Below are 23761 nucleotides of genomic sequence, written 5' to 3'. Positions count from 1 at the left end.
TGAATTTTTAGCACGTAAACTATATAACTATATATAATCCAGCGTTGATTGTTGCTTTGTACGTTTGTACGTTTTTGTATAAAATTTGGAAATAGTAGATACCGACTTTTAACGATAATGTTGATTAATATTATTTTTAAGGGTTAGTTATTAATTTAGATGGTTAGTTATTAAAATACATACAGTTCAGTTTTATTTATGATCTTTTTTATATTCTCAACCTAACTCCCGATCACAGTTCCTTCAAAAACGTACCAGAAGGTGCTTGGAATATTTTTTTAATTACGTTCATAACGTATTATGAAAGATGATCAAGTTCTCATCCATATAATGCCGAGAACAAGTCTCCTTCATTTACTACTTGCTAGCTGCGCCGCGGTGGTTCGCTCTTATCCGAATTTCGAAATAAAATGTATTCTGTGTTTTATTCTGGGCGTATTTCGAATAGTAAAATACAGTGAAATATATTTTTTATTTTATTTTATTCGGAGTATGTACAGTCTTAAATAACAAGAACAAGAAACTAAATAGGAACTATATTGACCAATTACATATTCTCGCATGTTAAATGCTATGAAGCTTGTCTGATACAATTATCAAAAAACAATTTAAAAGAAAAATCCAACAAAGGTATTAGAAAAATTAAAACAAGAACAAAAATGTCGTAAACTAAACATAAACTTCAAAAAATTCAAAACTAAGGGCCATTAAACCAAGCCTTTGAGTTTAGTTAAAATATATCATCAACTTTCCACTCTTAAAATGGTAATATTTACCTTTTTAAGAGCATACGAATTCATTATAACTCTTCAAACAATATATTATTAAAACTCAACAAATTATAGTCACCTATTTCAGGAAGTTCCGTCTACTGGGTCATAATGAACAGAAGTGGTTTAGTTTTTGTCCCCTATTGTGATCATAAGTTGGGTCATTTCGACCTCCGCTCGCTTTTTGCCCCGAGCGTGGGATTAATATGGGATTTATTAAGGCCGTTGAATATAATAGTATCATACTGGTTTAGTTTTGATGGGTAATTAAGCTACCTTAACACTCGTGTGATGGCTTAGTTATTTAACTATAATAATTATTATGAATGAAATGTTTTAATGACTTTTGAATTTTTTACAAGCTTGTATGACATGCAATGTGATTATGTCTCGGGTGGAATCTTGCAACTCAATTTTGAAGCAGATATCTTCAACGAATTGAGCTACAGTTTTTAACCTTGAGATTATTAGCTTTCAGCCATTTCGCAATGTCTGATATAGCTTCGTTTATGTCCTTATTATAAGATTCTTTATTAGAGCACGATACTACTAAAGCCACATCATCTGCGAACAGCGAGCATTCATGTTCTGTCACGTTAGGCAGATCGTTAATATAGATTAGAAAGAGTAGTGGCCCTAGTATACTACCCTGCGGCACGCCTTGTTTATTAATTTGGTTTTGTGATTTATACCGAATTTCTTCGTTATTTTCATCAATTTTTGTAATTTCTACATACTGAATTCGTCCTGATAAATAAGATCTCAGCCAATCTAGTGGTTTTCCCCGAATACCATTGATCTCACATTTGCTCAGAAGTATTTCATGACAGACTAGGTCGAAAGCTTTCGACATGTCAAATAGCGTAACAGCGGTAGGGTTTCTTATATTTATGTTTTCCGTTACTTTATTTATTAGATTAAATGCTGCTAAAGTAGTTGATTTGCCCTTTTGGAAACCGTTTTGCTCTGGACATAATATATTATTTCTGTCAAGGAAGGATGATATACGGATGTGCATTGCCCTTTCAAATACCTTTGAAAAAATAGAAATTAAAGCAATTTGTCTATAATTTTCAATATAATTTTTGTCACCTTTTTTGAAAATAGGCTTTATAATAGACACCTTTAAACGATCCGGAAATACTCCTTCAGAAAAAGATAAATTTACTATGTGGCTAAGTACTGGTGCAATAATAGGAGCACAATTCTTTAATATATTTGTTGTAATGTCATCATAGCCAGCTGATGGGGTATTGTTTAATGATAAGATAATTTTCTGTATTTCGTAGCTGTCAATGGGTATTAAAAACATACTGTTATGATTACGATTAATTTTACATTGTGCTGTTTCTTTGTCACTATTGTAGTTATTGTTATTGTCATTATTAGAATTGTCATTATTAGAATTGTCATTATTTATTAATGTATAGTAATTATTAAATATATTTGCAATGTCATTAGTATCACTGATAAGTTGTCCATTGTAAACGATTTTGTCTATGTTTGAAGTGGTCTTACAGATATTATTTGATTCCTTTTTTATTAATTTCCAAGAAGCTTGACACACATTCTTTGCATTACTTAACAGTCGTTTATTACTTAATTTCTGTGAAGCTTTTATACACTTTTTAAAAATTGTATTATATTTATTGTAACGCGCTTTTAAATCTTGGTTTTTGTTAACATAGTATTGGTATCTAAGTTTTCGTTTTTTAATTGAAGATAACCTAATGCCCTTAGTAATCCACTTTGGTCCCTTTGATAAATTTGATTTTTTTATCCGTAACAAAGGAAAGCACTGATCATATAAGAGAGTAAACAGATCGTGAAATACATTAAAAGCTGTGTTTGTGTCATTTATAGCATAAACTTCTGACCAAGATAGACTTTTTAAATAGTTATAAAACTTTATTATGTTTTCATCATTGAAGTCTCTTTTTTTAATGTAGTATTGCTTGGGAGGAACCTTTACATCGGTTACAGGAAATCGGAGTAGTTGTCCTGTATTATGATCGGAGAGACAAAGGTTAATAACCTCACAAGTCGCTTCGGGGCAATTTTGAACTATTACTATTAACTTCATTATTTCCTATTAAAAAAAAAATTGAATGCTATTGACCCCTGTGCAATCGAGCCTGATTGGAAGCAAAGGTAAGGCGTAGGGTTTTATGCGCAAGCTTAAAAAATCCTATTCACTCTTTCCTTGAAAATCCCTAAACTGTTGGATTTATTTATGACTTATGAAGCTATGAATTAAAGCAACTAAATAATAATGTTTTATTATTCTTGCGTATTCTGGACGACAATAATATATTATAATAAAACATAGCTGAGATTGATATTACAAAAAACTCTATATTTCATTCACAGTACCGAAATTTTAAAACCTGTTCAAAAATCGCCAATATTGGGCTCATAACGTCATTAAGCCAACCCTCTCGCTTTCAAAGGCTCTTTAATTCAATACTGAAGCCACCATAACTCAATTCCATCGCTCCATCTCCATAAATTGCCACTAACAAAGGTGTTCACCGAAACGCGCCATTCTCAAGCGCACCAAACGACGCGCATTCGAAAATTTTCAGCTCACAATTCAGGTGCGTGATAAAATCTAATAAAAAAAATAAAAGCGCACAAATTTTAATCATGTGTTATATATTACATTAAATCCTTACAAAGCAAACAAACTTAACAAACAAACTTATAACTTGACGACCTCTGTGGCCTTAAAGGTCATGCCGGACTGCTACACTGGAGTCCCGGGTTCGACCCCGCTCAGGTCAACATGGAAAATGATCTTTTTCAGATTAACCTGGATCTTGGATGTTTATCTGTATATATATCTATATGTTATAGAATATAGTATCGTTGATTTAGTATCCTATTAACACAAGTTTCGAACTCACTTTGGCGCTAATTCAATCTGTGTGATTTGTCCGTATATATGTATTTATTTAATTTGTACAAATTTAATTTAAAATATTTATATATATTTTTAACTCCCGTCGCAAAAAGAGGGGTGTAATAAGTTTAACGTGTCTATCTGTGTGTCTTTCTGTTTCATCGTAGCTCCCAAACGAAAGCACCGATTTTCGTTTAGTTTTTTTTGTGTCATAGATAATTTTATCCCGAGTGTTTTCAGCCATGAAAATCAGTTCAGCCATTCAAAAGTTGCAGCGAAATTAATATTGAAAGTCGGGGTTTTTTTAATTTGTCTAACAAATAAACTTGTTAATTTATAAGTTTACTTTGTAAGGGTTTAATGAGGTACGCATCGCACAGCATTCCAGTGCTGAATAGAAATTGGCTGTGCGAGGAAGCACCAATTGATGTGATGAATAGCTATACCCAGTCTACATTAAGCTCCCTGATTACCAATTTCCATTGTTTCCGTGGAATCGAGAGCATTATTTATACTAAAACAGAGATTTTGAATCGTCAAGCCTCCGAATCGAATAACTGATTGGATAGCTTTAATGTTGTGTCAGAATATCATGGTGAGAATCAGATTAGAGGGTAAATAGAGAAACGTTTGATAAGTGATTATTCTAAATTGTTATTTTTTCCATCGATCGTGGCTTTATAGGTAGGTGATCTACGTCCATGGATGGATGATAACAAAATTATTTCCATCAAAGAAGATGTAATACTACTATTGTATTACATATCTACGTATTAAAATATTAACAAAAACTATAATTTAAAATCGCATTTTAATCTATGGTTTCTCTAGATCCAATTAAAAAGTCATAATTAAATATATTAAAAAGTCATAAGTAAATCCAAATTATATTGGTTTAAGGGCCAGTGTTGAAGTAATTAAACGCAGATGCGTTTAACAGATTTGACAGTTGTCTATGTCATTGATACATCTCTCTCTTCTAGCTTCGACCATTATTACGCTATTTATTTTGTGCTCTATTAAAACCTAAATCTCGGTTCAATCTCGATTCGTTTCAAAAAACATTTATCAAATAGCGTTTATTACGCTGTCTGCTCATTCATAACTTATTTTTATTAATATCTCAAAGCTATCTCTTCCAGTTAACTTTACAAATATATATGTGCTCACGTTTTTTGTTTTCATAAAGAAAGAAAATAGGTATATTCTTTGTTTCTTTTAAAAAAAAGACAATATGGACAACGCATGTGATTTGTTTAAATTAATTTTGGCTCATTGGTCAATTTGTCAGTTAATATTTCTATGTAGATTCTAAATGCAAAATTAGGCAAACCCGGAAAATTGCAGGGAACCGGAAAATACAATAACATTTTTTTCATTCCCCTCACTCGTGTACATTTGATTAGATACAGGTAAGCGGAAAGGTTGAGCCCGGGGCGTGGTGCGACACGGCCCTTAATTAGAACTTCTGGTTATAGGGACTGAGGGTCACGTGATGTTGCTGTAGTAATTTTGCCTTGACAGTTTTTGTGAGTTGGTATGGATTTATCTTATAATTGACTATTCGATTGGGTAAAAAATAAAATGTATGAAGGTATTTTAATAATCAAACACGATAATTAAATATCAATTTAATTGACCAGTTTTATAAAATCCGCGACGTCACATTACATTATTGTTATATATATATTATATAAAAAGGTATCTGATTCGACTAGTTGGAGAATAGCCAATTTATCTTATAATATTATCCTATAATTAAGTTACAGACTTGAAAATAAAATTGTATGTGCAAAAAGCGACCTTAACGCCTTGGGCAACTTTTCTAGGCAAACAAATAATTTTTCGACATATTTGCCATGTTTTTGGCATGTACAAGAATAACAGATAAATATTGTTTATATATTGTAAAAAAAAAAGAAAGGCAAAGAACGATCGTTGAGCATAAATTACATGAGTTTTTCATGTGTTTTCGAAATATTAGTTTTATTTTTGAGAACCTTCACCAACTGAACAATTCAATTCATTCTTTGTGTATTTAATTAATTGTGTTTGTTTCACAAAGAGCGATCTTTGAGTGTGTTTAATTAAGGATGGTTCAGCACTACTTAGATAGCTGAGCAGTGCTAAACCATCCTAGTGTCGTTTTGAGTTTGTTTTGTGTGTGTTTGTGTTGTGCCATCCATTCGCATGTAATATTTGGGGTATTTTTTTTCTTTTTCAAATTCAAAAGAAATTCCAAGTTTTTCAATTTTTCCAAGTTTCTCAATATATATTGAGAAAAGAATAATTATTATAAACGAAATTTGTCATCAAATTTTTAATTATTTAACAGAAAATAATAAAATCGCAAATAAATAGTAGATCCTAGCATACTCGTATTATATACTCGTATTACAGACAGTGTATTACAGGCTTCAAAACAAATCTGTAGAATGATGTTATTCCAATCTGGATAACACAAATAAGGATTAAGTATTCAATTATTTAAACACGATTCAGATCATTTAAGAAAGTTTGGAATGATAAGATTGTCTGACAATAATTTCTCCGAAATTGTTAAAAATAATATGTTTCCAAAATGTGCTCTGTTTATTCGAGATCTTCCTGACCTTGTCATAAATAAAACAATGTTGGTATTTTCTGATACTGATATTTTTTGCTATATTGTGTTTTCTTGCTAAAAGTTCAATCTCAATAAAACTGTAAGTGGTCTATGTTCTTACTTAAGAGATAAAAAAAATATTATGTGTCTCTACTGTACTAAAAAACTACTGAACGGAATTTAATGCGGTTTTCACAGTTGGATAGCGGATGGTCTGGACTTAAAATCTTGTATAGGTTTTAGTACGATACCTTGTTGCTTCGAACCCAAAATATTGACATTAATAAGTTATGAGGCAAGATATAAATGCGGGCGAAGCCGCGGTCAAATTATATTTTTGTATAGAACTTTTAACAAAGTCAAAAAATGTGAATTCTTGTGCTCAATATAGCTAATATTTTGCATTTGACTCGTATTGTAATTAACAAGTAAATAAATTGACAAAACTAACCACTAGCTTTATGGATCCGATGGACAGATCTCTGTGATTACAATCCTCTGACGACCTCGGTGGCGCAGCGGTAAAGAGCTTGCCTCTGAACCGAGAGGTCCCGGATTCGATCCCCGGTCAGATAGAAAATGTTTTTTTTTTCAGATTGGCCCGGGTCTTGGATGTTTATGTATACATGTATATGTTATAAAATATAGTATCGTTGAGTTAGTACCACAACATATAACACAAGTCTAGAACTTGCTTGCTCGCTTGCTCGCTTGCTAACCTAGGATAGCGGACTAGTGTAGACAAATGCGCCACGGGCGTCATCACAAGTAAATTATGAGGGAACAAATGGACATTTTGCATACATACTGGCCAAATTTATTTTAATTTTCTTTTGACTAATTATGACTTAGGTATTTTGGAATTGGGCAATTGGTTTCATAATTAGTTTTATTTTGGATATTATCCTAGCAAATATTAGAATCCATATTCTTCATTTAAAGTACTAATGTAATAAATGTCCTACGCTAATGTGTTTTGCAATAAATAAATTAATTGAATTGAATTGAATTGAAAATCATAACGCTCCTTTTCACTTCAATAAATTCGGGTAAAAAGCATGACTGTCTGACATTTCGTTTTGTTTGCTTCTAATAAAATTCTTGTTTGACTATAAAAGCCTAATGCTGTCATTGTTTTCCGAAACGCTATTCTGCACCGTCAGAGGTCTTCCAATAGTCGTTGTGTTCCGGGATAAAACCCGAGGGTCGAACAGAACAAATGGTTTGTTTTACTTAGAACGAGAACTGGAATGCCCTATATTATAAGAGTAGAATAGAATATTCGCAAAATACATGCAAATTCAAATAAAAAAATACTCCAAAAAGTAAAGGATGCAAAATGGATGTGTGTGTCAGCATTACTTTGGAAATAAAATTACGTGTTCATAAATACATCTTCTTTTCAGCCCGGAATCACTCATGGTCCAAATCTATATAGCGTCTTGAAAAATAAAATCTTTAACATTTTCTTTAATTATATGTTATTTATCTAATTCTTCAAGCGAAACGCTCAAATCCTATTTTTGTTTTTGCCAGAATTCACCAGTGATATGCCTCGAGAGTCGTACAAACAATACATTTTCGGATATGCTCGGGCATGTGATTGACATGCGTCCAACCTTTAGTTTTTCGTCCAATTATTTCGTTGTAAAATTACGATGAGAATTATTCTGGGTATATAATTTTTTGCATTCACGAATGCGTATTTAAGTAAGCCTCAAAATTTTTGACTCAACATTTATTTAACTCCTTTTCCTGGAAGAAAGAGAGAGAGACCTTTGCCTTATAATGAAAAAAAAACTGCTTTTGAATCATAAATACTATTTATTTTTATTTTTGATTAAATAAAGCAATAAACTTCAAAAATGGCATTGCTGTTACCCAATTACTCTGCCTGCATGCGTTCACGGGAGCGTTAATGCGTGGCATAAAATTACGATAAAGAAGACTTATCTCCACTAATGGCGCGGTATTTATGGCACCTGGACGATAAATTTTGTAGAATTCATAGGCTTCTTGGGCAGGTCGTTCACACATCGTTCAAAAGAAATGGTTTAAGGGCTATCCGCATACGTTACGGCCGTGTAAAGAAATCTTTAGGCTTTCTATATGAACCCATTAGAATTTAGATTTTTATTTACATTAACATTTCAAACAATATGTTTGAATAGTTTTATTGAGATTTAAATTGAAATAATTAGATTTTTAGTAAAATTAATTGTAAACAGACAAATCAGAAATCTAGAAAGCGATCTAGATTTCTCATTCGTCTGTTAGCAATTAATTTAGTGATATTAACACATTATTGTCTTAAAAAATTAAATGTTGAAAGTGCCCTTTCTTCTTTGAAATACAGACTAAAGGCTAGCTTGGAGGTGGATTTTTGCTATTTGGAAAAAAGAATTCGTTTTATTTGTATGTATTTATTACTTTTCATTTTTTATATGGTATACTCTATATATAGTTATGAATTGTGAATTTCCCCAACGTACTATTGAATATGTTTTTATGTTTATATAATTTTTAAGTTAATGTGCGCCTCTATCTCACGTCGTACGACCATAGCGTTACCAAATACAATCTGAAAAACCAATTTACACTTGCGTAAAAAAAAATATCGCCAGTCCCCAACTCCCATTCCTTGGCTGCTTCGAAGATAAATGTATCATTGTATGACCGCCCTTAAGCTTTAATGACGTGTGAGAGCTTTTTAATCCGACCCGTGAGCTTTATAGGGTTTCCTCACGAAACATCCCCTAATGGGGGATGCTGGGCCAAGTGCGGGCGAAACGACCCTTTACTCTATTGAAACTAATAGCTTCAAGGAAGTATTAGTAACAGTTATAGTAAAAGATATCTCCTTAGAGCTTATTTGTTGAGCTTTTTAAGCAGTGGGAGTCAGTTGTACAGCGGTTAAGACCGTCTGTCTGTGATAGAACGATTCCAAGTTCGAATCCTACTTATGCACAATTTGACTCATGTTTAGTAGTTTTCATAGAACATCTGCTTCCGGTCAAAGAAAACAACGTCAGGAATCCAACACTCTAGATGATAATTTGTGACCTAGTGTGTGAAATGGAGAAGGCAATGGCAAACCACTCCATTAATATTGCCAAGAAAGTCGTTGTGTGTTAGTTATTCTACCTAATAACCACAAACCAAACAGTAACACGATATTTCACATTTGTTTTAAAAATAACCAGCTCTTTTAAAAATTTTGTCCCGTCTTCACCAAGTTTAATTGCAACATGTTCATAACCAAATAAACGACTTTCGCCATAAATCACAGTAAATATGGCGCATAAATGTGCAACTGTTTTCTCTCGGCAAACACATCGTCACTGCTATTGACAGGAGATGAACAATATTCAAGAATGATATCTATATGTCACGATTTTATTAACATTACACAAATTTTGTGAATAGAAATCAAAATTTATATTATATTCAACTTAGGATGATATACATCAATTATTGACGTCAAAAATTTACTTGTAACATATGGTTGACTGGACCATATAATTATCAAGTAAATATGCGTAATATATTTTATTTTCTTCTTTTGCTATATACACCCCCAATGTTAATTTAATTTAGTTTTTATTTCTTATCGAATGTGTTGCTGATGTTAAATATTAATCAAGTCGTCTAAAAGCATCTTAACTTTTCACGTATGAGGAAGGTACATAGTATTTTTATTATTTTGTGCTGGTAATAACATTGATTAATAAAACAATCATCATTTTCAATTTTTATTATACAACGGAACAGATCATTTATACAATATTTCACTTTAATTTTAAGTTGTATGTGTGAAGAAGCAACAATTTAATACACAGAAATGATCACAAAATGAAGACTAAACGTTTTTATATATTATTGCAGCTTTAAACACAAACTAGACTGTATTATATAAAACCATAATAACAATTCCAAAGTCTAAATGTTTCTGATTTTACTATCCATCAAAATATTATTTCAAAATATTTTTAACAGGCTGATCGTAATCGATCGTTATCGATTGTAATCTATCGTAATCTATCGTAATCGATCGTAAATGATTGTAATCGATCGTAATACATAAGAAAATTGGTACAAATCATAAAATAACCATACAGATACACAATATTTTTCTAACAACGATTTTATTCTCATTACACATCGCCAGTGTCTATAAATTTGATATGGCTAGCTTTGTGCAAAACTTTGTACAGCGTCTTAACAGTTAATCTAGAAAAAACATTATTCCTATTATTTTATGTACAATAATTAACAAAATGATTTCAGCAGTCGTTGTAATGAAATAGTCGACTAAATACACGTATAAGTAAATACTTATATAAGTTTAATTATAACAATTTAAATACAGGCAGTAAAGAAAAAGCTGGCGCTCTAGTAAGGGTGCTGCTACCTACTCTTAATGATCAATTTTTATAGCTGGGAGCACCTTAGCTCCCACACAGCGAGTTATGAGATGTTATAAAAACATTTGTTGTCTCTTTTCTTAAATACATTCCTGACAAAAGAGTGTCAAAGACAGCAAGTGTATTTTGTAATATGCTGTAGGTGAGCACCTTTAGAATTTATTCCCTGTTTCTGGATCGCCAACTTATTCTTGATACTGTGTAAAACACAAAAACTAAGAAATTATGATATATTGTGTTGTTTTTCTTCCAATCGGAATTGAATACAACGCGAGTAGTTGAACTTCGCTGGTTTTCTTTGCAATGCGCGTATCGGCTATCGATTCTTTACATCGTTGTATTTGATCGATTTCATTATTCAGTTTAATCAATCTATTATAAATTAAGCAAATAAAAATTAATTAATTCAATCTAATCATAGTATCAACAACCTTGTTTCCCACATTCCACACTACTACAGTTCGTATCACGCCACAATGGCCACTACCGCACATAGTAATAAAGTCCAGATTTGCATATACTTCAGGGATGCAGAGTCGTGGGGTGGCCACCCCTCGCTCCAAGGGGCCTGGCCATGGCCCACAACTTCTGGTCACATTGTTGTCACCATTTCTGAAATTTATAAATTTGTTTACTTAATAATTCACAAATTATTCATCTTCACATATATCAGTCAATACTTTTTTAAATTTTCTCATACTAATCTACAATTCTACAATAATAGTTCTTGTAAAAGTAAGGTAAGTAGATATCTTCAATTTCAATTAGTAATGTTCCTATATCCAACCGTATTGATTTATTAATAAGCAAGTGGCTATCATAACTAATTCATATTTTAATACCTATAAGAAAATTTATAATCAAATAATGCTGATAAATCAATTTCAAAAAAATCTCTTTAATATATGTATATATGTGTATCCATATATATGGACCGTCTAGTTAATGTAGTTTAGAGTGCCTGTTATTAAAATTAAAGGTTGTCTGGCTCCCTAAATTGCCCATTAATTCTTTAATAGTTCTACTAATATTTTTGACTTGTACAATTAATGCATATTAATGAATTAAAATGAAGCAATACCAAAGGTATTAGATGTACCTAGCCCACAATTAGAATAACAAATTTTGAAATGTAGATTTTGGTTGTCTGTTCCTTCAATAGACCGAATCGGGTACGTTAAAGGCACGATATAAATATAAACATTGAAACAAAATATGTAACATTTCAGCTAAGACTCGATAAAAGCAGAGCGGAGCAAAAAGTAACTAGGTTTTAACAATCAATAGTCAAATTACCATATTTGGTTATTAATTATTATTCTTTTTGTATAGAATTATTACTCTATTGATATAGGTCGAACGTTGACTCGTGTAGCTGGATTTCGAACAACCAATAAAACAAATGACAAAAATCTATTAGTCATTTCAAATTCAGTTCCATTGGTCGAGTTCCAGCCTTGAAATTAAAACAAAGTACACGGCATACCGGGACAGAACACATTGAAGGCACGTTGTAATATTAAAATACTTCCTAAATCTTTGATGTTAAATAATAGTAGTGTAAAAAAACAACAAATCAATACAATCTGGCATTATCTAATTTCGTAGACTCGTATCTATTTCAGTGAGGATAGTACAAGGTATCGTGTTATGTAACGGTTAAATGTGTCATGATAATTCTTACCCAGGTTCTGCATTTGGTGTTGGCTGAGCACAATATAAGGATTGTCCAGCCCAGGGTCTTCCAGGACGCCCCGATGTAGCTGCTCTAAGTGCGGCTCGACGTCATCTACGAATAATTCCAAATGTTAAATAATGTCTTCACTACACGCACCTCTCTCTCTAATCTCACTCTGTCTCATGTAAGCACATTCTCGGTTTTTTCCTTCAAAGTAGTTACCCGCGTTCGTTTTCCTACTATTTCTCCTCCGCTTCGTGCGTATTAGTCATCCCTGACTTGCTGTTTCAATATGCTTAAATGAGAGCCTTCACAATGTCGTCTGTATTTTTATAATTTTCTTTACTACAACTCTCTCTGTCTCTCTCCTTTCCTTCATCGCATGATCCTGGTTGGAGGATAAGACAACAATAAGATGTCACAACGCCTGCAATCGCGTAAAAAATAAGCCTTCAAATATTGAAAATTCGTATGTGTTTGTATAACCGGCCACGTGCTGTATGTCCTTTGATGCAGTGTTAGTAATCTGGGGTTAAATCTATAATACTTTTTACTACTTATCAATTACTACTGTAATATATTTAGACAAAATTGACAAGAAAGTGTACCGTTCGCATCTACACTTACAATGTGACGTCGTTGTCGTAGGTGGTGGAGTTGTTGTAGTTGTTGTCGTGGTCGTCGTTGTGGTGGTTGTTGTCGTCGTCGTTGTTGTTGTCAACACTGAAAACAAACTCACATTTACATACATACACTTTACACATCATACAAGCCCGGTTTCCACTTGTGAGGAACCTGATAAATGTCACTAGCTTCCTTTATACAAATCACTCAACTGTCTCTGGTCGCGGTACAACCGTCGAGGTCGACCCTAATACCTTTTTGCAAAATACCTTTGTTAGTCTTCTTTCATCTGCCCACTCAACATGCCCACACTCACATTTAATTCCATCCTTTATTGTTAACATCACACACTAAACATAGATTTAAAATAAAACAATAGGTAAAATTTTGGTAAATCAACAATTGATTGATTGAAGTATCCGAAATCGTATTTCTATATTACAGTAATGGAAAAACTGATAGTGGAACTAAAACAGTTTCAATTCAAGAACAAAATTAAGTCAACAAAATTCTAATAAAGACAGTCAACAGCGTGGAAACGACAACGCTCAAATGGATGTTTAGTTTCGTTTATCGCGAACTTCCCCGCCTTAATTAAAACAAATGGCTTCTGGACGTCCGCTCGGAATGGAGCCAATAGATGGAGATATTAGTTAAGTATACCTGTGAAGGGGAAATTATTATTTCCCGATGCGATTTTTATGGGAAATTTGCTATTTCTCGGCGTGATTTTCTCACGAGAGGTGGTCACAAACTTTCGCCTTTATAATATTTGTGGAATTCATGGGACAATTTCTAATGAACTGAATATGTAAATAATATCTGTAATATCATCTGGACATTCTGATAAATCTTGTTTATCTAACAAATTACATATCAAATTCAGTATATCCACTTTAGTTCTGAATGTAGAAATCACTTTTATATCTCAGAAACACATTTTACTCTATGTGACCATTGTATTTATTTCTAAGAACTAACATTCATTCTCAATAGTAGAAAGTTTCCCCTCCTATAATACAAACTCAACAATGGTTCTAGAGAGAAGCGAGCTTTCTTGGTAACAGAAAATCTTAACAATCACGTATAAAATTAAAGTTTCCATCTTACGTGAGTGAAACTCCGGCTTTGCGACACTAAAATAAACTCATTTTATGAAAAAGGACTCCTTGCGACACGGTCTAACTTCTTAACACCTCTGTGTCTCTGGCGGTTTTAATTTGATATATATAATACTTTTAAATGACACCTGAAATAATCAAATTCCATGTTTGAACATTTATTAACCATTGATTAGGTGAAATTAGATACGTAATTTAAAGTCGAACAAAAACCAGCTTGATAAATTGTACGAAAGTTACTCTCCTTTGTTACTCTTGGGAATTATTTATAAGCATTTATAATTATTTTATACAAACGTCATTTAGACAGGTCCAAAGACAATTCCGTCGTGTTACATCAATATTGATAACAATGAGTATTCTTAAAAAAATACGAACTAATGTGAATATTTGATGGATGTTGTTGTAATTTAGAAATGGTATTTTATTCTATTACTAGCTTTTGCGCGCGGCTTCGCCCGCGTGAATTTCATAGTAATATTTTGTATCGCGTACTGTAAGACTGGTAAACATATATGATTCAAATTCGCATTTTTTTTCAACTTTAATTCCATTTCCTGTTTCCCACTTTCGTTTCTCGACGAACAATGTACTATTCACTTGCTATTATAGTTACTTATTATTTTTGCCATTTCCTGTATAGTTCTGAGGTTTGCAAGGCTGTCTGTCAGTCAGTCAGGACAGGCAAGGCTAAGAGATGTCTTATTGAAATAAGTCCCCTTTTTTAACTTTATAATTGTGTAATAAAGTTTCAATACCTACTCTCTCTCTCATCTGAGATTAATATCGGATCCTTCGACATCTCTTTTTATTTGTCTGTAATTGTGTGAAACTTTAACAAATAAAGTTTTTATCATTTATCTAATATCTGTTAAGCGTCGGAGCCCAGAGATCATCTTGTTCTCCACTTCGCACGGTTTTCAGCATTTCTAGTTGTCAGACCATCGACATGCATATCATCCTACTTCATGATTTTAAGCCAGTACTTGGATTTGGCTCTTTTGCAGATCTAGGTTGGAACGGCATAGCCAGACATTTCACTAGTCTTAATAAATAAATGCTTACTATGCAAGAACAACTCGGCTTGCGCCCTGCCCAGACTGTTCTCGACGTGGCAGCGATAAGCACCGGCATCTTCTCTGGACATATCTGACACCAGCAACTCGATAGTGTGTCGGTAGCCTCGGGTAGAAATGCTTAGCCTGTGTTTGGATCCTGAGGAAAACAGTGAGTTTTAGTATGCGTTGCACCAGTCAATTTTGACGTTAAATTTTACCTGCTCAGAAAAACGTAAACTGCATAATTTTATCAAAACATCGCGCAGTGGTCTGTGGGCCTATATATTATGTATTTGTACCCAATTCAACCTGAAGACATAAGGAGAAGATGACTCACCATTAACCAATCTATTGTCGTTGAGCGTCCAATGCATCTGCGGTACAGGATAAGCCTCTGCAGTGCATTGCAGTGACACAGCGCCGCCTGCCGGTGCTCGCAATGCAACTCGACCGGTCCATACCGATGGCGCAACTGTGTGAGAAAGAGCGAGAGATTAAAAACATAAAATAAAAATGCGTTTATTTAACAAAAATGTACACAGCTTTAACATATCATCCCAAAATAGGGAAACCCTGTATCTTAGGAACCCGGAGCACCTAAAAAGGTGTATAAAAGATATAAAATTACAAGTAGAGAGGTGTAATTAATTTTCAAAAATGATTAAATCTAGCTTGGTTTATCATGGCTTCCAGAAGATTCTCGACGTCGCAGAGAAAGTCCAATAAAGATATGGCCAATGGCGATCAAGAAAATTTATTATAGCCGTATTTTAGCAAGTGTTTACAATATATTATGCTCTATTCGAAATTTGGCAAAGATTTTTCATTCCTATATGTTCACAAACTGAAACCGTAAACTCACAACTTCGAGCTGAAAAACTCGCAACAGACTGCAGCTAATAGCCTGTGTCAAAGAAAATTTGCGTTCAAACGAATTTACTTTTTCATTTAACACCTGGTTCTGATAAAATATAAATTTTTGAGATAAGATTTTTTAATCTCGGTACCTACATGGTTTAAAATTTCACACCAATTCTATCGTAAAACATTGAAGAATTTTTCTTCGGTGTTTTTTATGTGATAATCAACACTTTAATATAAATATTTTCTCATTTAATTATAATATCGATAACATGGATTGCTTGCAATGATTGTATTTAATTTGAAGAGAAAATCTTAAAAGAGAAGTTTGGATTTAGTGTTTCAGGTCAGAAGTTTGCCTAGAAGAAATCGCTTACAGCGACAAGACTAACTTTTGCGCGTTATCTTGCACACGTAAATTTTTTTTTATGTATATAAACCTATACATTTTTGTATGAAAATAAAGAATTATTAATTTTATTGTATTATATTCATCCGGATTAAAGTACTTACTTCTTCTTCTCAGGTAAATCTTCTTTCTCCAACTAATGAAGGTTAGCTATCAGTAATCTTAAGTCCTTTTTGTCTTTAGCTCAGCCGCGGTCGCTATCCCGTCCCTCTCAGATGTTCCGCAGCCAAGATTTAGTATAAAAAAGTACTTACACATAACGTTAATAATGATCCTCTTGCTAACTGAGGGCGGCACCCCATTAGTCGCTATACAGAGGTACGCGCCCGACGCCGCTCGCTCCACTTCGGTCAGATTCAACCAGGGCCCGTTCCATTTCGACACTGAAACAATGGGAGATTGAAACAAGTGGTCGACTTTTTTTCAGTAGTTTAAATATGACGTGGATTATTGTATGTCACAGTGAAATTTTATTGTAAACTAGTTATTTACCCGTGACTCTTCATCAGCGTAGAATAGTTACTTCTTACAGCATAATTATATTTTTCGCGTTTACCTCTTTGGTAGTATTTTTCACATTATTGTAATATAAATGTTCACCCCTTTGAAGAAATTGATTGAAAATGATGTAGGTATTGATTTTTGAAAAAAAATAATCCTATATTTTAACTAGCCTTTATCGACATGCATACCAAATTTCATCAAAATAAGTTCAGTGGTTTAGCTGTGTAATTAGAGACCATTATATAACCTACGTGCCACAATAAAGATTCGAATTGAATATTTGCTACTAATAAACAGATATCGTGCCATTTAAATCTACAAATATTTTAAATGCACTCAATATTTTAAATATGCTTTCTCTGCTTCTGCAGGAGACCAATTTAATGAAAAAGTGTTTAATTGGCAAAAGTTTCCATAAACTACGATTTAAGAAAAATAATTGCTGTTCTTAAACTTATCATAGAGTAAAAATAAAATAAATAAACACATGGTAGATTTACATTAAATTCTCGTGTTTGCGATCGACAAAACATAGAGAAAGTCCTTCCTAAATCCAACCGACTAAAAAGTTACGAGTCCAATTTGAAATGCACCTCATTTGGAATTGGGCTTGAAACTTTTTGATTTGTTTTATTGTTCGCTTCCGACGTCATAAGCTAGTAGTAAATCGGTGCGGCTAGACTGAAATCCAGGCAGAATGCAGACTAAAATTCAGGATACAGAGACGTGACAAAGCGAAACTTTCATGCCGCGGGCTTACAATGTAAGTGGCTATTTGCTTTTTGCATACCAACTGTCATCGTGAAAGTAGTATATAACTTTACCACATGTAGTAAATTCCACGTTAATTCGTTCAATTTCGTTTTCAAATATTATTCTATAAAGTTCGAATAAATAAATAGTCGAAAAGGTCAAAATCTCATGCGCATGCATAAAATAAGATTTTGTATGTACAAAGACTACACAATACATTAATCATTTGGTGTATACTCGTATTTCCAAACAAGCAGTATATATTTACAAAGGTGAATCTAAGTCGTTAAGACCGGCAAAAAAGGAGAGGAAAGAGGGCTTGTATCGGATTTCCTGTAAATCTCATTAGAGACGATTACAGTTTTTGCGGTCAGGATTTAAAATGATAAGGACGGGAGCTTCAACGGTACACTGCGTTATTATAGAACAAGCTCGTTTAAATAAAGGGAAATTCAAAGATCGAGTTTCGAGTTCACACTTTTTAAATATTAACAATAAGTATTTATACTTTTTATATGTCTACATTTTGATATAATTCACTTTTGAATATGAATTATGAAAGATGGTTGATTCACTAATCTGCGTGACACGTTCTAATTTTACTTACAAGCTAGCATTGGAAAAACAGCAATTTTCTTGTTTTCTAAATTCAAATCTAATAAAAGGGATTGTTATCAGATTTCAACGATAAAAAAAAAGTATATATATTTCTAGATTTCAATGACTTGTTAATTTTATCCATTGTCTAAAAACATTCATTGGTAGATAAATATTTAGTGAACTGTCCAAAAACGGAGGCAGCTGAAGCGCTTGTATTTCAAGATAAAACTTTTACTCAATAGTGACCCCTGCTATAGAAGTTAGCTTTGTTTTACTAACAACTCCTGGTTCGACTCTGGCGACACTTTTTGCTAGTTTATGACGTAGTCGGACAAATAAATTAAAGCTACCATATCAAGTGCAATTTCAAACGTTTGGTTTTCAGTTCAAGTGCTTTGTGAAGTTTAATTTAGTTTGTGAGTTGAAATTATTGCCTTGATTTTCGTATGTAATAATTACAGAACTACTGGGTTTGCTATTTTAACTTTATTTTGACAGTGAAATGTAGTTTTGAATATAAAATAGATGGATTAAGTAAATATATAGATAAATTCCTAATAAATATATTCTAAAAAAGAAAATTATTGAAATGAATACCGATTAGTATAAACTAATATAAATATTTAGTAAAAATCATCATCATCAGCCATTTTATGGCCCCACTGCTGGGGTTCAGGCCTTCTTTATAGGAGTTTGAGCCATGACCCACCACGTGGGCCCATTTTCGATTCGCGGGATTATAATGACTACAAATACAACCGGGACGATGGTTCCGAAGCACGTATGAGGACAAGATAATTAATTTTAGTCATACCATCCAAGAAACTAACAATTGTAGAAGTGACTTAAACACAGACCGAACGCGCAAACCACTGCTCCATTGAGCTCCATAATAAAATATTTTAAAACTTTTATTTTAATATTCCAATTTACAAAAGTCAACATTTGAATACCTGAAAGCAAACAACTACAATAATATTCCGCTGCATATTCATACGAACGTTTTGTTTATCTTGAAAAGATAAATAATTGTGCAATGTAAAACTAGAACAGAACTAAAAGCTAAAAACATTTTATTACAGTTTCAAGTGGAATACATTTGTTATGAAACATTCCATCCATTGTTTCAGGTTTTTTTCATCTACTTGAACGAGGATTTTATATTGTGTATATATTTTTGTATGACATTTATAAAACCATATTCTTAAAATAGCATGACATTGCGAGAAATGGAAATAACAAATTAATTTAAAAACTCAATGCTCCGTTCGTGGATTGATGTGTATTATAAATAATTATATAAGCATGTTCAGCAGTTACTCAAAGTTGTCTTATTAATAATTTATATAATGCTTGAACCTTATTTTCTATAGCAGATATGGCGGACCTCAAGGCTCTTTTTTGGAGGATATATTGTTCTCATAAAATGTATTGTTATACAATTAAACTCACCTAAAGTAGCGTTGTCGATTTTGAAATGTCTGGAGTCTTCTCTTCTCCATAGTATATTAGGGGGTGGCACACCAGATGCGACGCACCTCAGGGCAGCTTTCTCTCCTTCTTTTATTATTATCTCGCCGCTGCTGGCTTCGTCATCAATGTCAGGAGGAACTGGCAAGTAAATTTTTATTTTTATTCTTTGTTTAACACGAGATTATTTTTAGATTCAAATTTTTGAACAATGCTTTATTAAGTAACATACATATTTTGTTATTTCATATTTGGCATTGCGACCGCTTCAGGAGCTAGTTACTATTTTGCATAATCTTTGTCTCATTTTGGCGTGTTTCCTACTTCAATATATTCTACATAATAGAAGAATATGGAGTGGTATATCCCGAAATAGGTCCCTAATTTAGAGCGAAACCACACGCTTCTTTTATTTGTAGATAATTTGGAATAAACTGTAGATATTTTTAATGAAAAATATGGATCACTCTCGTATGATTATCGGCTTCCCATTGATATTCATATGTGATGTGAGTGAACCGTATGTTTATTCCTTACGTAAGTTTTATCAAACTATAGGTATCAAAACCGTTGAAACTAATCAACAGTTATGCTGCAATCAAACTTGAATTAGTTCTGTTTTAATAGCATATGAAGCACATTAAAATGGGGCTTAATCTCTGTAGTGGTCGAAAGATTTCCCGCATACCTGCACTCCAATTATGACTAAATACCCCTCGCTTGGTACGGTGGTATCTGCTAAAATCACCATTACGGCATTCCACATTACTGCGCGGTTTCGTCGGAATTCACATGCATTTGTTCCGAGTGCAATGTAGGCACAGATAATATAGCAAGAATAGTAAAGTATAATTTATATTGTGCCATCTAAAAGATAATATTTCTTACAGAATAATTTTGATTGTCAACCCTAAACAGTAATTATTGTGTGTACCTATCAAAATCGGAAAGCGGTGGTGGTGTAATAGTTAAGACGCCCGCTTGTGGATCGAAAGGTCCCAGGTTCGAATCCTACTCGTGCCACATGAGTTTGTATACTAATCTGACTCATGTATAGTAGTTTTCATCCACCACCATTTGCTTCCGGTGAAGGATAACATCGTGAGGAAACCTGCACACTGGTTGATTCTTATTAACTTGTGTGTGAAATGCAGAAGGCAATGGCAAACCACTCCATTAATAATGCCAAGAAAGTTGTTGTGTGTATTCCGGAATACGACCTATAGAAAATAATATACCTATAGAAAAAGGGAACAAAAGGGCTTAATGTTAGAATACAAACGTCTGCTGACCGACAACCTGCAGCACATGAGTCTGGCTCATCATCGGCTCAGTGTTGACCTGACACATGTATCTTCCTCCGTCTGTCTCTCCGATCTCCTTCAGGCCCAGCGTCCACGCGCCGTCGCCGTGACTGACGCTGACACGGTGGTTCTTCGTGATCACGTGGCCAGCTATCGTGAGGATTGTTTGCGTGTCCACGCGCAGCCACGCCACCTGGTGGTAAAATGGAAAATGAAAATCTTAGGATACAAATTTAATGGTTTGGGAGAAAAGGAAAAATAAAGGTATATAGGTTCTCCTATATACGTATATGTAAGGAGAAAAAAAACTAGAGATTTTTGAAGTGAAAAACTTCTTTAGCGGCGTTGTGCACTTTTTGTGATGTGTAAAAAAATGTTTAATTCGCTTCAGGACACGTGACCCTGATAGAAAATTCGTAAGACGTCAAATGTGCACAACGTTAATATTCAAGTTTTCTCTTCTGCCGGCACTCCCGGAGTGCAACACCTTTTTTTTATAGGCGATGGCGATTAGCTAGCAACCTGTCCATTCAGAATCTGAATCAATATAGCTAGTATCAAGCGAAACGATTGACTTTGATTCTCACAATTTGTGACTCTGCGCCCGTATAGGGATAAAGCCGTTTTAATATTTTTACGAAAATTACTATAACTATATAATATAATCATCAATACATATAATAAAATTGAAGAAAGGCCAAATTTGTACATTGGATATATTTTTTTAATTCTTCATGGAATATACTTAGTTACTGATATAGATGAGGAAAATATAGTTTTGGAAATTTTTGTCTGTCTGTCTGTCTGAACGCGCATCACTCGAAATCTACTGGACCGATTTGCTTGAAATTTGGTACGTAGGTACCTTATATACCGGGTTATCCTCTTAGATACATTTCATCCCGGTAAATGTTCAGGTTCCCGTAGGATAATTGAAAAACTATTATAAATCAAAAATGCCTCGGAATCCCGGGTAAACATCTTAAAGACATTTCATCCCGTAAAATGAGAGGGATCTTGTAGGAAAATTAAAATAACAATCCACGGAGCCGATTTACTTTGAAATTTTGTAGAAATGTATAAACAGAATATAAACAATTTTTTTTTAGATGAAAGTCTGATATAGATATAATTAGAAGGTATCAATTTTCAATTTAATTTTGTTATAATTTAGTTTTAAACATAAAGATAATAGGCGCCACCAAGACTTTTAAAACGCGCTATGATTTCGCTCAGATAAAATGATATATATATATTGTACTACCGAAATAAATCACTAGATGGCGCCACTAAAACTTTAAAATCTCCAAATCACGCTATGGTTTCTCTCTCACAAATCCATACTAAAGAGATAAGCGTTTGTGAGAATGTATGTAAAAAAAATTGAAAATTAAAAGGTGCATTTTTACAATTATTATTACACAAGCATATTAATCCATAAGATTAAAAAGTATTGAGTACGTATTGAGATTATTTCATCATCAAGAGAATTTCACGAAGATAAATTTAACAAAGTAATTAAAATTGGCACACTTACTTTTTGTAGTAAATAACAGTAATAGTAAATACAAAAAATGTTTAATTTACGTTTGTGTAAAAACGTCATGGAAAATGGGACGGCACGCGTTGCAGAAAGCGGGAGTGGGAGTCGGAGTGGGAAACTGAACGGGACACATTGCGAAAAACATGATGGCACAATATGTAGGAAACTGTATGGGATATCTATATTACATAACGGAAAGCGGGATTGGACAAGTTTGCGGGACGAGACACGCAGCGAGAAACTGGAAATTGAACTAAAGATGAGAAAAAATTCGAATTCGATAAAAAAGTACTGAGATTTTTTCTATGAAATTCACGCGAAAAAAACCGAAGTGAAAATAAAATTGTCTGTCATGGATATTACTTTCTTCATGGGAAAAAAATACTGAGCGGTTTTTATTGCTTGTTATTATGTTTCTGCTAAGCCTTGTCCTTCCACACTAATATTACAAAGAGAAAAGAGTAGGGTAGGAGTACGATACTATTTTATACAGTTTTTCCGAACGGAGCCGGCACAGACCTCTGCTTTGTTACGAACTCGTGTTCAAAGTTTGAAAACATAAAAAATACGATTTTATTTTAACAAAAATTACTTCAAAAGTACACTATCAAAACAAATGTAGTGTCAAATTTTCAATTATAAGTTCCACTATATTTAGTGTTTTCACACTCCGCTGAGTCGTAGCTTTTAAAATAGGAAAATTAGATTGAATTAAATGTTTCAAGGACAAAGCAGATATATTTTCTGTAATCTGAAATTAAAACTGAAATTGACGCAGTTTGACGTCTGACATTTTTATAGTTTTGACAGTTATCATTCGCTTTTGATATGAGTCCCCTAACTCGTTTTGTTTACACTTGTTTCTAGTGAAGCACATTATGGGTGAGTTGCACCGTCAAATTTGACGTTGGTTTTAACCGGCGCGCCATTTGACATTTTGACAAAACGGCGTACTTTTCGTTTTTCTGCGCACGTTAAAGTTATCGTCAACAAGATACCTGCTTACAGCTAGTCTATGTGTGTTGTACAACAAATTACAAAAATATTTACCACAATGGATTGTTAAAAAACAAGTAAATTTTGTGCTTATAAATACGTTGTTAAGAAAGTTGAGAAAAACTTAATTAAATAGCTA

The 23761-nt window shown here is 33.2% G+C and overlaps 1 protein-coding gene across 1 annotated transcript in view; it reads right to left on the bottom strand.

The window, feature by feature from the left end:
• Positions 1-10016: 10016 nt before the first annotated feature.
• LOC128671479 (lachesin-like) overlaps positions 10017-23761 on the bottom strand; it is a 53712-nt gene continuing 39967 nt past the window's right edge. Inside the window, exons 3-10 of the mRNA XM_053747943.1 lie at positions 21072-21276; positions 19762-19920; positions 16707-16835; positions 15520-15654; positions 15190-15339; positions 13007-13102; positions 12386-12490; positions 10017-11313 (exon numbers count right to left, since the gene is read on the bottom strand). Of these exons, the coding sequence (XP_053603918.1) occupies positions 11294-11313; positions 12386-12490; positions 13007-13102; positions 15190-15339; positions 15520-15654; positions 16707-16835; positions 19762-19920; positions 21072-21276 (999 nt within the window). The 3' untranslated portion in view covers positions 10017-11293. The remainder of the gene's footprint in view (positions 11314-12385; positions 12491-13006; positions 13103-15189; positions 15340-15519; positions 15655-16706; positions 16836-19761; positions 19921-21071; positions 21277-23761) is intronic.

The sequence above is a fragment of the Plodia interpunctella genome, chromosome 7, assembly GCF_027563975.2.
Source record: "Plodia interpunctella isolate USDA-ARS_2022_Savannah chromosome 7, ilPloInte3.2, whole genome shotgun sequence".
Classification (NCBI taxonomy): Eukaryota; Metazoa; Arthropoda; class Insecta; order Lepidoptera; family Pyralidae; genus Plodia; species Plodia interpunctella.
This window is presented reverse-complemented; position numbering and strand designations above follow the sequence as displayed.